Source organism: Dunckerocampus dactyliophorus, chromosome 8 (genome assembly GCF_027744805.1).
Source record: "Dunckerocampus dactyliophorus isolate RoL2022-P2 chromosome 8, RoL_Ddac_1.1, whole genome shotgun sequence".
NCBI classification, from domain to species: Eukaryota; Metazoa; Chordata; class Actinopteri; order Syngnathiformes; family Syngnathidae; genus Dunckerocampus; species Dunckerocampus dactyliophorus.
In genome coordinates this window covers 20,359,303-20,373,004 of record NC_072826.1, presented here as the reverse complement: position 1 = coordinate 20,373,004, position 13,702 = coordinate 20,359,303, and the positions used below count along the sequence as shown (strand labels likewise).

At 39.9% G+C, this 13,702-nt stretch overlaps 2 protein-coding genes across 2 annotated transcripts in view; both read left to right on the top strand.

The window, feature by feature from the left end:
- Positions 1-13,702, top strand: part of iars1 (isoleucyl-tRNA synthetase 1) — an 82,391-nt gene that overhangs the window by 17,514 nt on the left and 51,175 nt on the right. The window contains exons 12-13 of the mRNA XM_054784635.1: positions 8,888-8,979; positions 9,254-9,352. Coding sequence (XP_054640610.1) covers positions 8,888-8,979; positions 9,254-9,352 — 191 coding nt within the window. The remainder of the gene's footprint in view (positions 1-8,887; positions 8,980-9,253; positions 9,353-13,702) is intronic.
- Positions 5,060-6,548, top strand: LOC129186390 (vimentin-like). The gene has a single exon (XM_054784636.1). The coding sequence runs from the start codon at positions 5,433-5,435 to the stop codon at positions 6,546-6,548; it is 1,116 nt and encodes a 371-aa protein (XP_054640611.1). The 5' UTR covers positions 5,060-5,432.

The window sequence follows — 13,702 nt, the reverse complement described above, 5'->3', positions numbered from 1 at the left end:
GCCGGATGTTAGGTTCCTTCCATTTGAATGGGTTGAACTTGAGCTTCATTTTTGTCCATTTGCAAGCGCTATGATTTAAGTCTGCATCTTAATTTGATACCAAATTGAAAGGGAAAGTTTAACAGACATGGTCAAGCAGTATTCAAAGTACATAAATACAGTACATACAACCAGCGATATAGCCTCATTTTCGGGGGAATCCACACTCTTTTCCCCACCGGTTTTCACATTGCGGGAATTGGAAAATTGAACAAAAAAACAAATTTAATTTTCAAGATTAAACACTCTTAATGCACAACATAATCATCTAATTTACTTACGTATTTATCTAACTCGCACAGCCCAATGAAGAACTTCATGCTCTGTCTCCTTCCTTCTTTCTGTTGTGACTGCGCTCTGCGCTGTAAAGTGTTCAGGCGCACACGTAATTATGAGTGTTAGGCGCTAATTGTTTTTCATTTTTATTCGCATACCCCGTATGACAATTGGCGTACCCCTGGGGGTATGCGAACGCCAATTTGGGAGCTTAGGCTGTACAGCTATTTAGCATTTAGCATGAGCTACACATACTTAACCCATATTCACAGTTTTAGAGAGAAATATTGACCACATGTCCTGTTGACACATTTGCATGTAATTGTAATGGACGCTTTAGCGGAGAGGAGTAACGTTGTGGGAGACAAAAGAGCGAGTAAAAAACATGGAAAATACAAATGACTTTTCGTCTGGTCACTTCTTTTTGTGGTTTTATTTATGAGTGCTTTGAGATGCACCTGCTGTTTGTTAAGAAGAGCGATCCATGCTTTCATGTCAGAGCCACGGTTAGAAAGTTTTTACAGGTTTGTCTTTGTTTCACTGATGTTTTTTGTCAAGCATTATGATTTCGCACTTTGTTCGGCGGTCCTTGAATGCACCACAGTTGTGCGCTGTGACACCCAAAAGGGAAACCCACATAATGTTGTCCAATGCTAACACAGCTTAATAAATACACCGAATAGAAGACAAACTTCAGTGTTCTTTGACTTGGAACACGCACATCTATACCTTTGCTTCTCCGTTGTCGACTCCAAAAGTCTTGACAATAGAGTTGTCGGTAGTCGCTTTTTTGAAAAGAGAGAGGGGTCGAATTACAAAGTCGCAAAATTGGAGATCCCTCTTGCCACATCTTTTTATTCTCTGGCAGACTGAGTGCGTATGAGGTGTGTTAAGAAGCGGAGTGACAAAGACAATGTGTTTGAGCGAGGGTGAACAGGGAGTGCCGAATCTGTTTGTTGTGGTCGACAAATCAATAAAAATGTATGGGGAGCACTGCACTGATGCTAATTCTAAGATAATGAGGATGTGATGTCGAGCAGCTAAGGAATTAGTTCCTTTTATAATTTTCATTTCAATTTGTTCATTTTCTTAAAAATATAATATTCCAAAACCAGCCTTGAAAAAATATTCAAGGTCATCTTATAGTGGGGTCAGTAGAGTATTTCCAAAGTAGTCAGCAATTGCACGACTGTTGGTTTGACTTCTGGTTGAAAGTATTCTTAAAGAGGCTTCAACTTCAAATAGCTGCTTTCTTGTCATTGAATTTCTCTACTATTTAACCAATACGGGATTGCCAAAAATGTACACATTGTATTAGTTGGTTTTGTTTCAAACATCCACACAATCAGTACCTTACTTGGGCACACTTGACACCTAAAGTTTAGTTTGTTTGAGTAGTGCGAGAGCTCTGGTGAGCTGTGTAAAAGTTGTAGTTGGGCATCATTTGAATTAGAATGATTCCCATTCCGATTACAATTCTTCGTTTCGATCTAAGTTTCTAACGATTCTCGATTCTTTGCATGGTTTAAATGAGGGTGCTAACCAGAGTTTTTTTTCTTTGAAATGTGACCTTCTCTGTGAATTTTTTTAAAGTTAATGTCAACCCCCATTTATCGCAGTCAATTGGTTCCAGACCAGAGAGTGATAAGTGAATTTCTGCAAAGTAGGATTCAATATTATTAAACGGAATATTGTCATAGTTAAAGCATAGAAAACCTGTTTATGACTTTACTATTATTAGAGCTCTGTAGACATGAAATAACACCCCTATAGTCACCTTTACACTCCTATTACTCTTTGTTTACATCACTATGGGATATGGAATCACTTTAACCAAGCAATTAAGCTAGTTAGCCTCCAGTTTATTTATTCTACTATTAAGAAAGGGTTTCAAACGGAGTGAGGAAGAAGAACAAAGAAAGAAGCCAAAAACCTACCACTTCCACACGGAATTGGAGTAGAACTTTTTTTCACACTATCATGTCGGACATACCATGGCTGACTCCATGCACTGTTAAGGTAATGTAATGTCATGTCTCATCAATGTTTTGTCTCATTACTGACACCTAGTGAGCACAATACTACAAATGACTTGTCTGGCAATATTTTTTGATTATGGGCCATAGTCAACCACAAAACAGCAATCATTAATTAATTAATTCTTTTTGAAAAAAAAATGCCATAGTGATGGAGCGATGTTGGAACGGCGATGTAGGGAGGGACGGCTATATATGAACTTCTGAATGAATTAATTTCTTCATTTTCAACCAGTATATAAATGTCAAACAGTTGAGCTTGAATCTAAATGTTATTACGTTTCTTTCCACTGAAGTAAACATTCACAAAATGTTTATTTTTGAAAAGCTCATGAAAGAACATTGATGCATATCCTGTGGTTTGTGTTAGACAGTGTCTGATGCTGCAGGCACTTAAACATGTTACTGAGCTCTGACTAATTGGGGTGCAGAATATCAAACAAACCAAAAAGAACAACTTGTAAAATGTTAGTTTATAAAACAGTACACTAGCTAAGGTTAGCTGGATATTTGAGTTGACACACCGTATTAACACTTGTGTAAGTTTTTTGCTGTCTCAATGCTGGTGCAAGACAGATGTCTTTTCTTGTTTTACTTACCTGATTCTTACTGGTTCCCACCGATGCTCGAAACTCGATGCCCGACCCTACTTAAAGTGCAGTCGGTTGGCGCAGGATTGGCTGGTCTCATGCACGAGCACACGCCCAAGCTCCCAAATGAATTTGTCCTCCAATTAATTAGGGGTGGGAATCTCTGGCCACCTCACGATTCGATGCGATTATGATTCACAGGCCTGCGATGATAAAATGATTATCTATGCATCTCGATGCATCTTTTCAATAGTTTTCAATAGTTTGTCAATTTTTTAAATGCGTAATTTTTTCGATATACCGTAAAGCACCGTGTATAAACCACACTTTTTTTCCGCTGGTAAGAAGCAAAAAATCGGGGTGCGGTTTATACACGATGACAGATCTGTGACCAGACGCACAAATTGACGAGAAGTCCATTTTTCAATAGCCGTCTGTGGGTCAGACAGTTGCTTTGACTTTACCGCCCTCTGCTGTACAGTTGCTGAAAATGCTAGTGTATGCAACTAATTTATCTGACGGCTTACCTAAGCTTCCAATGTAAAATACAATACAACGTTGGAGTTTATTCACATTCACACTGAAGCAATGCAATAAAATAATAATAGAGAAAAAGAGAAGTGAAAGATAAGATATCAAAACATCTCTGAAAATTGCAAATTTCTTTATTTGGATTTATTATTATTATTATTATTATTATTATTAGTAGTAGTAGTAGTAGTAGTAGTAGTAGTAATCTGTGCTTAGCCATAATATTAAAGATCTAGATGCCGAAGTTCAGATTTCTCCTTTATTCTTCTTTTTGAAATTGCTTAGTACCTTTACGCATGTTGATTTGAGATGAAAGAGTTGGCAAGCATTTATGACCTAAAAAAATCTTTTCCCCCGCCATGAGCCTGAAAATGGGGGTGCGGTTAATACACGGTGCTTTAGGGTATAATTTCTTTTTACTGACTGTTTACTACTAAAACAAAGCATATTTGTAGTGATCCAGAATTAAAATAAACATGAAACAGATGAATTTACTTCCATTATATTAATAATTGGAAGGTTACATCTACCAACATATTTCCCATTGTACAGAACCAGCAGGAAAAGTTAATTGTGCCAGTAGCAGCATGTATAAAATTAACAAAAACTTAAGCATATTCTGAATTTAAAAAATCTGCCATTAAACATAAATGAATAATAAAGACTTCTGAATTCAAACAAAAATCCTGAGCATAGAATATCTGACAAAAATATTTTTGCTGTATAGCAAAGTCAAAAACAGCGTTCATGCAAAATATAAATTACTGTACCAGCAGCTCTCATGAATAATGCTTGCAGACTTCAGTGTATTATGAATGACCAAAAAAACTAGGTTGCTCTTATTCACAAAAAATACAAATGAATAGGCCACAGAAATCAATTTGTCTCAGCAACATTATTGAACAGCTCAGCCATATTTGCACCCGTATGGCTCTCATTCATTCCTCTCGTTTGTAGCACATGGGACGCTAGCTTCCAGTCATCAGTAATGAAGTGCGCTATTATGGTGACACAACAGCGACTTTTCCGAGTGGGGTGCAAAATGAGATTTTACCTGCGCGATGGTTCTCTGGTCGACAGCAACTACAACTGACTGTTTTTCCCCTCCTCGCTCGAGGGGAAATGTGCTATGTGGTTTTTCATATTTTTCGTGTTCCCAAAATATTTTAAGCTTGTATGACAAAGCTTGCATCTTTTCTGGCTCTTGTCCAGCTCATTTTCACCTTCAACTCCGTGAAAGCCAAAGTGCTTCCAGACACATGCTTTAAATCCAGTAGGTGCGGGTCGAAGTTTATACTCAGCCTTTCTAGTAGCGTCTTCGGTGACTGTCCGGGCGGCACTTCCGCTTTTTGTTTCTTTTTCTTTTTGCTCAGTCAGCATCGATTATTGACATTGACATTGATTAATAATCGTCAATGTCCGCATCGCGATGCATCTAAGAATCGATTATTTCCCCCACCCCTATTATTATTATTATTGCGAATGGTCCTCCAGCCAGTTATTTATATTTGAAACGTCAAGACAGTTGCAGGATTCCGATATTGTGTTATGAAGCAATGACAAATACAAACATGCCTAATCAGCACAGTGTGAGTGCCTCAAGGATGCCTAACCGTGTAGTTGTGCTGGACAACCTGTTGCCATAGCACACTTGTTTTCATGGCACACCTACAGATATTGCTTTCTGTCATTGAATTAATAATATAGACTTTGACTTTGTGATTTAACTATTTCACATCTTTCTGCAAAACGATCAGGGAGTGGACTCTTGACTGACGCTAACAGTACATTGTTAGCTAATAACATGTACACAGCCACAGCCCTCTGAAAGATCAGTGTGAGTTTCAAGGTTGTCTGAGACATTCTTGGCTGGTATATAAAACCAGTGCGGTAACGGACCGCATCAGCTCCATTCAGGACCTCAAGAAGAGAAGTCACAAGAAAAGCTACCCCTGCCAACATGAGGAGCGGATCTTGCACCCAGAAGAGCCTGCAGGTCAGCGGCTGTGGCGGCAGAGTCAGGGTCCAGAGCCCATCTCCAATCCGAGTCAGTGGGTCCTCTTGGGACGGACTCTGTGGGGCTGCCATGGGAACAGAGCTCCACGCGGACCGCGCCAATGAGAAAGAAGAAATGCAGGAGCTCAATGTCAAGTTTGCCGGGTACATTTCGAAAGTGCAGGCACTGGAGCAGAAGAATGCTGCTCTTCAGGAGGAGCTGGCTACGCTGCAGGGTAGTGGCAAAGGGGGCTACGTGGACATCGCAGAAGAATACAATCTGAAGTTTAAAGAGGTGCGTGATCTGATTGAGGCTCTGACCAATGAGAAGGGGGCAGCTGATATTGAGCGGGGCTACATTGAAGAGGAGGTGCAGATGTGGAAGCTAAAACTGGATGAGGAACTGGCTCTAAGAGAAGAGGCAGAAGTAATCCTGAGGGAGTTTCGGCAGGATATTGATGACGCCACACTGCAGAAGGCAGAGCTGGAGAAGCGCATTGAGCAGCTTGTGGCAGAGCTAGAGTTCCTAAAGAAGCTGCACGATGAAGAGGTGGCTGACTTGTTGAAGCAGATCGAGGACTCAAAGATCACTGTCGAGCTGGATGAACAGCGATCTGATCTCACAGCCTACCTGCGCAACATGCGCGCGGAGATGGAAGCTGTCGCGGCTCGCAACGTCCAGGAGGCTGAGAAGTGGTACAAGAGCAAGTTTGACACTCTCAAGGAACATGCCGGCAAACACGAGGAGCAAACGAAGAGCATGAAGGAAGAGATCACAACCTTGCACAGCCAGCTGACAGACCTCCAGAGCCAGATTGACGGCCTGAGGGCGAGCAACGCCGGCCTTGAGCATCAGCTGGAGGATATGGAGATGTCCTATATGGAGAAGGCGGGAAGCCTGGAGGATGTCATCGCTCAGTTGGAGACCCAGCTCTGCGAGACCAGACTGGAGATGACCAAATATCTTCAAGATTACCAGGAACTTCTTCACACTAAGCTCAAGCTGGATGCAGAGATTGCCACCTACAGGAAGCTGCTAGAAGGGGAGGAAGTGAGGCTAGGAGTTACCAAAGATGTGTAATTTTTCAGATTAGTGGTTCTTCACATGCATGCAATTCCACAGAAGACCTGCGGAGCTGTGTAGTGGGGAGAGAGAGCATCACCAATTGCCATTCCTACCTCACCCTGCATACTCTCCTATGTAGGAAGGATAGACACACAGTTCTATGTTGTTCATTATGGAAATGAAGGGAGGCATGATGCAAAGGTCCACCGAGTCACCTTCGCTTACACCTTGACCTCATTTCCAAAACACGTCCCCTTGCTTCCCAACCTGTCCTTCCTGCGTCATATTTGACACTGCTTCCAAAAATAACCCCTCTTCCATTTAGTTGCCTCTTCGGTCTCTCACCCCTCCTTCCATTTCTCATCTTTGGCAGCCATACTGTCTCCTTCGTCCTACCTGATACGGTTTCTCTCCTGTGGTGGTCGCTCTCCTCAGTACATCAGACACTTCCTCCAGCTTGTGTCACCCTTTTGCAGTTAGCGCTTTGTTTGATCCAAGTTAGCGATTCAACTTTCTAAAAACACTGCTGAGCAGCTGTTACCTAATAAAGATTGAAGTGAGAGCATACCAAATCACTGTATTGATTCTTTTTGTTGTGTTGCCCTCTCTCCTGATGAGTCTATTCTCTTCAGGTCCACTGTCATAGCCTGAGGGCTCCATCTGCCTTGAAGTTATCATAGATGTGTGAATTCAGCTTGGTGGGTTAACTCAAATTATTAAATAGAAAAATAGCATATTTACTCAAATCTAAGACAAACAGCCCCTTTTTGGAACAATCATCTTTTCCAAAGTAATTCGATACCAACTGGTAGATGCAATAAAAGGGGATATATTTTCACCATAACAAAAATTATCAGAATAAAATTATACAAATACATATATTTATTAAATAGAAATCTGTCCTGCTTAACTTAAAGGTGTCATGTTGCAGGGGTCTCCAACTTTCATCACTATTTGTGTTTTAATTATGACTTGCAACATTTAAACTGTACACTACTTATTTACCAAGCAGATCTCCACTCAGTGTGCTCATCGTCTTTGTGCTGTTTTGTGGTCATTTGTCATTATATGAAAGTACAAAGTCTGAAATCAATAGTTATAATAAAAAACTACTGAGAGTTTAAGCAAATATTCTTTGACCTTTTGGTGAGCTACTCAAAATCAGCTGATATAGTATCACCATTATAAGGCTAGACACGCTATTTGTTTATGTTCTTTAAACAACCACACTCAGAGTGTTTAGAGGACAAGACATAATTAGTATAATGCAACAAGAGAGCAAAATTGTTGAGTGACACTTGAAAAAGTTAGTACGTACCCCATGAATGTGATATCCGCTTGTAGCTTTCCCATGTGACAAAAATAAGCTCCGAACTAGCCGCATTGCTTGTTTTTTTTTTTTTTTTTTAATGTCACTCTGGTAAAAAGTCACATTTTAATGAGTTGTAACATTCATTCAAGATTCAAGTTTCAAGAGTTTTATTGTCATATGCTCAGTAAAACAGGTAGTTCTGCTATGCAATGAAATTCTTGTTCTGTTCATTCTCCCAAAAGAAAGAAAGAAAGAAAAACACAAAGTGAATAAGGACAGAAGAAACATTAATACCAATAATTTAAGCAACAACAACAGAAGAGACATTAGCGTTTCCAAAATGGGGACTTGGAACAGCCTTCAAAGCACCTTTCATGTTGCTGTAGACTTGGTACAGGATGCAATTTGCCATCGTGGGAAAGCCTACATGCTGATAACATTCAGGGAGAACAGTCCTGAGGCTCTGGAGGCTCTGTGTCCACAAGACGCTGAAGTCCGATCTCCCCGGCAAGCGGCAAATGTCCCCAACCGGACCGCCGAGTCCGGTATATCCTCCGTCCAGCCAGGCCTCCGCGAGCACACAGCACTCTCCGATCTCACGTAGAGCTGCAATCCTTGCTCGCAGCTCGTCCATCCTGTCTTCGAGAGAGCGGACGCTGGCCAGCAGCAACCACCATCCAGTGTACAGTTTAAATGTTGCAAGTCATAATTAAAACACAAATAGTGATGAAAGTTGGAGACCCCTGCAACATGACACTTTTAAGTTAAGCAGGACAGATTTCTATTTCATAAAGATATGTATTTATATTATTTTATTCTGATAATTTTTGTTATCATGGTGAAAATAAGATATCCCTTTTTATTGCAATCTACCAGTTGGTATTCCACCATCATTTATGGAACTCAAATCATTTTTACATGAAAAACTTCTGTAGCATTTTTGACCATTTTTCTTCCATTTATGTCCTATTTTCAATCCATGTTACATGCATAAATTTTGCATACATTTTTTTTTAAATAAGGTCTGTTTTGGTTATTATAGGATGCTGACAAGAATATCATAAAGTGGTTGAAGGAGAAGGGTCGCCTGGTCAACGCTAGCTCTTTCAAACATAGCTACCCCTTCTGTTGGAGGTAAGACATGGATGGACTTAGTCACTGTGAATGTGAATATACATACATGTTTTAAATAAAAAAAAAAAAATATCTAAATTTGTGTTTAAAATGCTATTTTTTAATTTATTCCCCCTCTGCTGATTTTGGTTTCTAACATACCGTCTCTTTGAATGTGATTAAGTAACATAATCATCGGACACATGCTTATATTACTAGTATCATTTAAATATGTACTTTACCATACTACAGTGTTTGTTCATCCGTCAGCCTTAGTTTATTCATTTCTGTGCAGGTCAGACACTCCCCTGATCTACAAAGCTGTGCCCAGTTGGTTTGTCCGGGTGGAACACATGGTCCAGAAACTTCTGGACAACAATGGACAATGTTACTGGTGAGACAAGTTCTATATATATCTGTCTTTAAACATGTGAAGAGGAGATGCTGCTCAGAGATCAATCAGTACATTGCTAAGTGCACGTTCTTGCACTGAAGCCTTCTATTAAAACATCCCCATGAACTACTTGTAATTGGGTACAATGCTAAATAGGGATAGCAGAATGTGGAGTCAGTCTGCATGATGGCTCACCAACCAAGTAGTATTACCCCAGGTGCTCCCAGTGCTCTTTTCTGAGCTGCTGGTAATGGGACTGTCAAACTGAGATGAATGACTAGCCGCTAGGAAGGTGAAGACGCGCACACACACACACACACACACACACACACACACATATATACAAATGGCGAGACTGACGCAGACACACCGCTACTGTAAAGGATACATTTCTTTCCTGTGGAGGGGTGAGGGTAATTTCACAGCAACCAACCATCTCTACGTGTATGTTATACAAATTGACAGCATTGGAAGACTTGTGTTGTGCTCCAGAAAGCAGCTCGTCAAGCTCAGTCATGTAAATATAATGCATTAACATTGATGTTTTTATAAAGGGTGTGCCAAAAAAGTCCACATCATTTCCCAGCCAAGTCTCGCTCAAATGATTTGTAAAAACTAAGTCTAATGTTTAGGGCTGACTGATATTGGCTTTTTTTTTTGCCAATATACGATATGCCGAAATTGCTTAATTCAGAATTTCTGATACCGATACCAACCGAAATGTGCAACATCACATATCTTGGGTCGTGGAATTAACACATACTGGATGTGTTGTGAAGCTAATGGATACAGCATCAGCAATTAGCTTCTCAACGTGGCTGTAAACAACATTGTACAGCATTGTAAAACATCTGAGAAATACTTGCAATTAGGCTTAGGCTGTGACATTTGTTTTAAAAGTCAACAGAGTAGCCATTTCCTTTTTTTTTATCATCAAAAAGTCCAGGGAAGAAAATCAAGTGTCATAATTTTCATATAAGCCGCGTACTCTTCAGTGCAGCAGCACTCTGTATTCGTTTCCACGCCACACTCCAAATTGCATTTACAATATTGTAAATGCAATATTAATTCCGGGCCAAAATTAACATATTTTGCATAGATCGGATTTTAATGAAATTTCATCTGCAGATAGATATTACATTGAATTTATATCCTACATGCCTTTTATTTTGTCCTGAAGGTCCGACCCATGAGTTTGACAGGCTTAAAGTTGGACTGAACATTTGAAGCTGTCGTATGAGTCGATGTGGTCCAACATGCCATGTAAATCCAATACAAAATTGAAGAGGAAGCGCTAATCTACCTAACAACATGTGTACGAATGAAAATACACCCCATATCATTTGGAAAAAGCAGCATTTTCACAGACGTCCCCACGGACTCTCCTAATTGAGTGCGCACACAAAGTGTCAGATTTTACCGTCGCTTACTAAGCGGGATTAAAGATGGATGGAATGGAAGGAGTGAGCTAGCTTGCTACTAGCCACCCACGTTTGTTTACAAGCTTGAGGGGTGGTTTGATGAGCTCATCATTTGCGCGCGAGAAAATTCGGGAACCCTTAGGCGTACATACCACATTACATTTATACAGTAATCGGCTTGCATTATAGGGAAAAATATCGATATTGGCCATATTACATTTTTAGGCCAATATCGGGCCATCCCTACTAATGTTGCAGTTTTATCGCGGTGTTATAATAAACAATCACTGTTTCATGGTTGAATATGGCCTATTATTACTCAAAGTATATGTATATATAAGCAAATTGTACATATCCATGGCTCAAATTAAGCATTTTCCATCATAAAAATGGCTAAATGAAGGAAATACAAATATAAGGCATTTAGAAGATGTTTTATGTAGTGTAATGCCTGTGAGGTTATGTGTGCCTTCAAGAGGCGGGGCCTGAGAATTGACATGTGCGACGTCAGCTGGCTGTTAGCATGGTTAACAGTGTGGAGAGTGCCACTGATGAGACAGTAGCCACCAACTATGCTCTTATGTCATACAGTGGCGTGTAAAAGTGTTTGCGCCTTCCTGATTTTTTTTTTTTGCCACACTTAAATGTTTCAGATCATCAAACAACTTTAAATAACAACACAACACAAGTGAACACAAAATGCTGATTTTAAATGAAACTTTTTATTATGAAGGAGAAAAAAAATTCCAACCCACATGGCCCTGTGTGAAAAATGTATAGACCCCCGTGAAAACATAACTGTTGTTTATTACACCTGAGTTCAATTTCTCTATCCAGACCCAGGCCTGATTACTGCCACACCTGTTCTAAATCAAGAAATCACTTACATACTGTAGGATCAGTGTTGTCGAATTAGCGACTTTGTCATTAGATTTGGCGAGCATTCAGACCCCTCTAGACTGTCTTTTTAAAAAAAACGTGACGAGCGACAGATCTAATGACATTTTCTGGTCTTATTGAACATTTTTGGAGACTCTAGCATGGACACACGTATCGCTCTTCTCAGTGAGCAGTGGGTCCTGTTGTGACCCCACCCTTCCCATCTAAAAGCACTTAGTGGGGTGCAATTAAAAAAAACAAAAAAAACCCCCCAGAAAAGCAGTGACACAAAGTTAATTTTTCTTTCTAAACGTATTTGTGTTTTGCTTTTCATGTTTATTGCTCACTATTTGTCTCTCCCATAGTGTCCATAAAAATTACATGCACATTTGCTGTCTATAACCTGTGGTACACGGCCGGTTGTGCAGATTACACAAGGTGTCTAAATAAGAAATCCTACTTTACGGAAATTCACTTATCACGGTCGGGTCTGGAACCAATTAACCACGATAAACGGGGAATTACTGTTTATCTGTAGAGGCACAAAACGCACAATGTTTTGATTATGAATTCAACTGACACGCTCAAGAAATTTTAACACACACTTTTTTGCAACTTTCTAATTAAAAACTTTTCTCCAGTGCCTGTTAAATGATTTGAAAAGACTCATTTTGATTAGATTTGCCACTTCTGGTCCCGTTGAAGATTTTCATTGTGGAAAGATTGTCGAGCGTTGCCCAGCTCATCAGCATCCTCATATGTTTAAAAAAAAAAAAAAAAACTCTTGCCGCGTTCACTGTGCTTTCAAATCACATTTGCGCTCGTTGATCAGAGGCTAAAAAGAAAAAAAAAAAAACATTCAGAAACGCAAAGTGCTTGTTACCATATCCCTGAAGTGATTTGCTCGGCTTGTCTCTCTTTTCCCACATCGGTGCATTGGGCAGGCGCGGGCTAAGTATTTATTAGGGCCTTATTTTGGCGTACGTCTGAGTAAATCAGTGGGAAACCCATGTTTGGCCGTTTCTCTACCATTGCAGAATATCATGACAAATAGTCTGTCTGATTTTCCCAATTAATCTACTCCTCCTTGACATTGTTGCCACTCTACACACAGTCCCCTAACACATTATATAGGACTTCTGTTTTTCTGTTTTCAAGGCCAAGGTGCCTATTTTCTGGCAATATCCAATGACTCTGCAATTTAATTTATTGCGAGTATCAACTAATGAAGTCATGTTACAGCTCAGGAAAGAGCTTTAGCAATAATACTACTATAAGGAGAGTACAAAAGCAGTGTACCAATCAAGCCCTTCCGGCACATCTAACGCACAACCCAGCCATGAAAACATGATGATATTTCTCAAATAAGTGTTTCAAAGGGTTTTACCAAGTTTTTATTGAAAGCTACGAGTTAGTGTTTCCCACATTTGTGGTGGTGGGGGTCATTATCTAAGCAGCACCGGCTGCATGTTATTACGTGCTTTCATGTTAGTCTCCATAATTGTCCAGTAAGACCAGACAAGTTTGCTAGATTTGTCGTTGGTTGCTTTTTATGAAAAACAAATAAAATGGGGTCTGAATACTAGCTAAATATGTTGACAAAGTTGCTAAGTTGACAAAACTGATCCCTCCTGCTACGTCTTCTTATTCCATGGCAGACCATGTGCGTATGAGGTGTGTTAAGAAGCAGAGTTACTGTGCCATCTGCTGCACAGTAACCCACAAAAACAGGAATTAAGTACATCAAACCAAAATACGGTACTTTCAAAACAATATGTAATCTTCAGTAGTTTGTTGGGAATCCCTTTGCCTTAAAGGGATAGTTCGGATTTTTTGACATGAAGTTGTATGACATCCCCATCAGCATTGTAGTCCAATAACAGCGACTTACCCCCCACTTGGTCTCCTAAGTCCAGTTCTGGTCAGATTTCTGTGATGAAGAACGTAGTTCCGCTTAGTTGCTGGGGACAATTAAATGAAGAGTTTTGCTTCTCAATAAATATGCGTTTAAAAGATTAAAACATTTGCATCACAAAAATGCCTTCTCAAA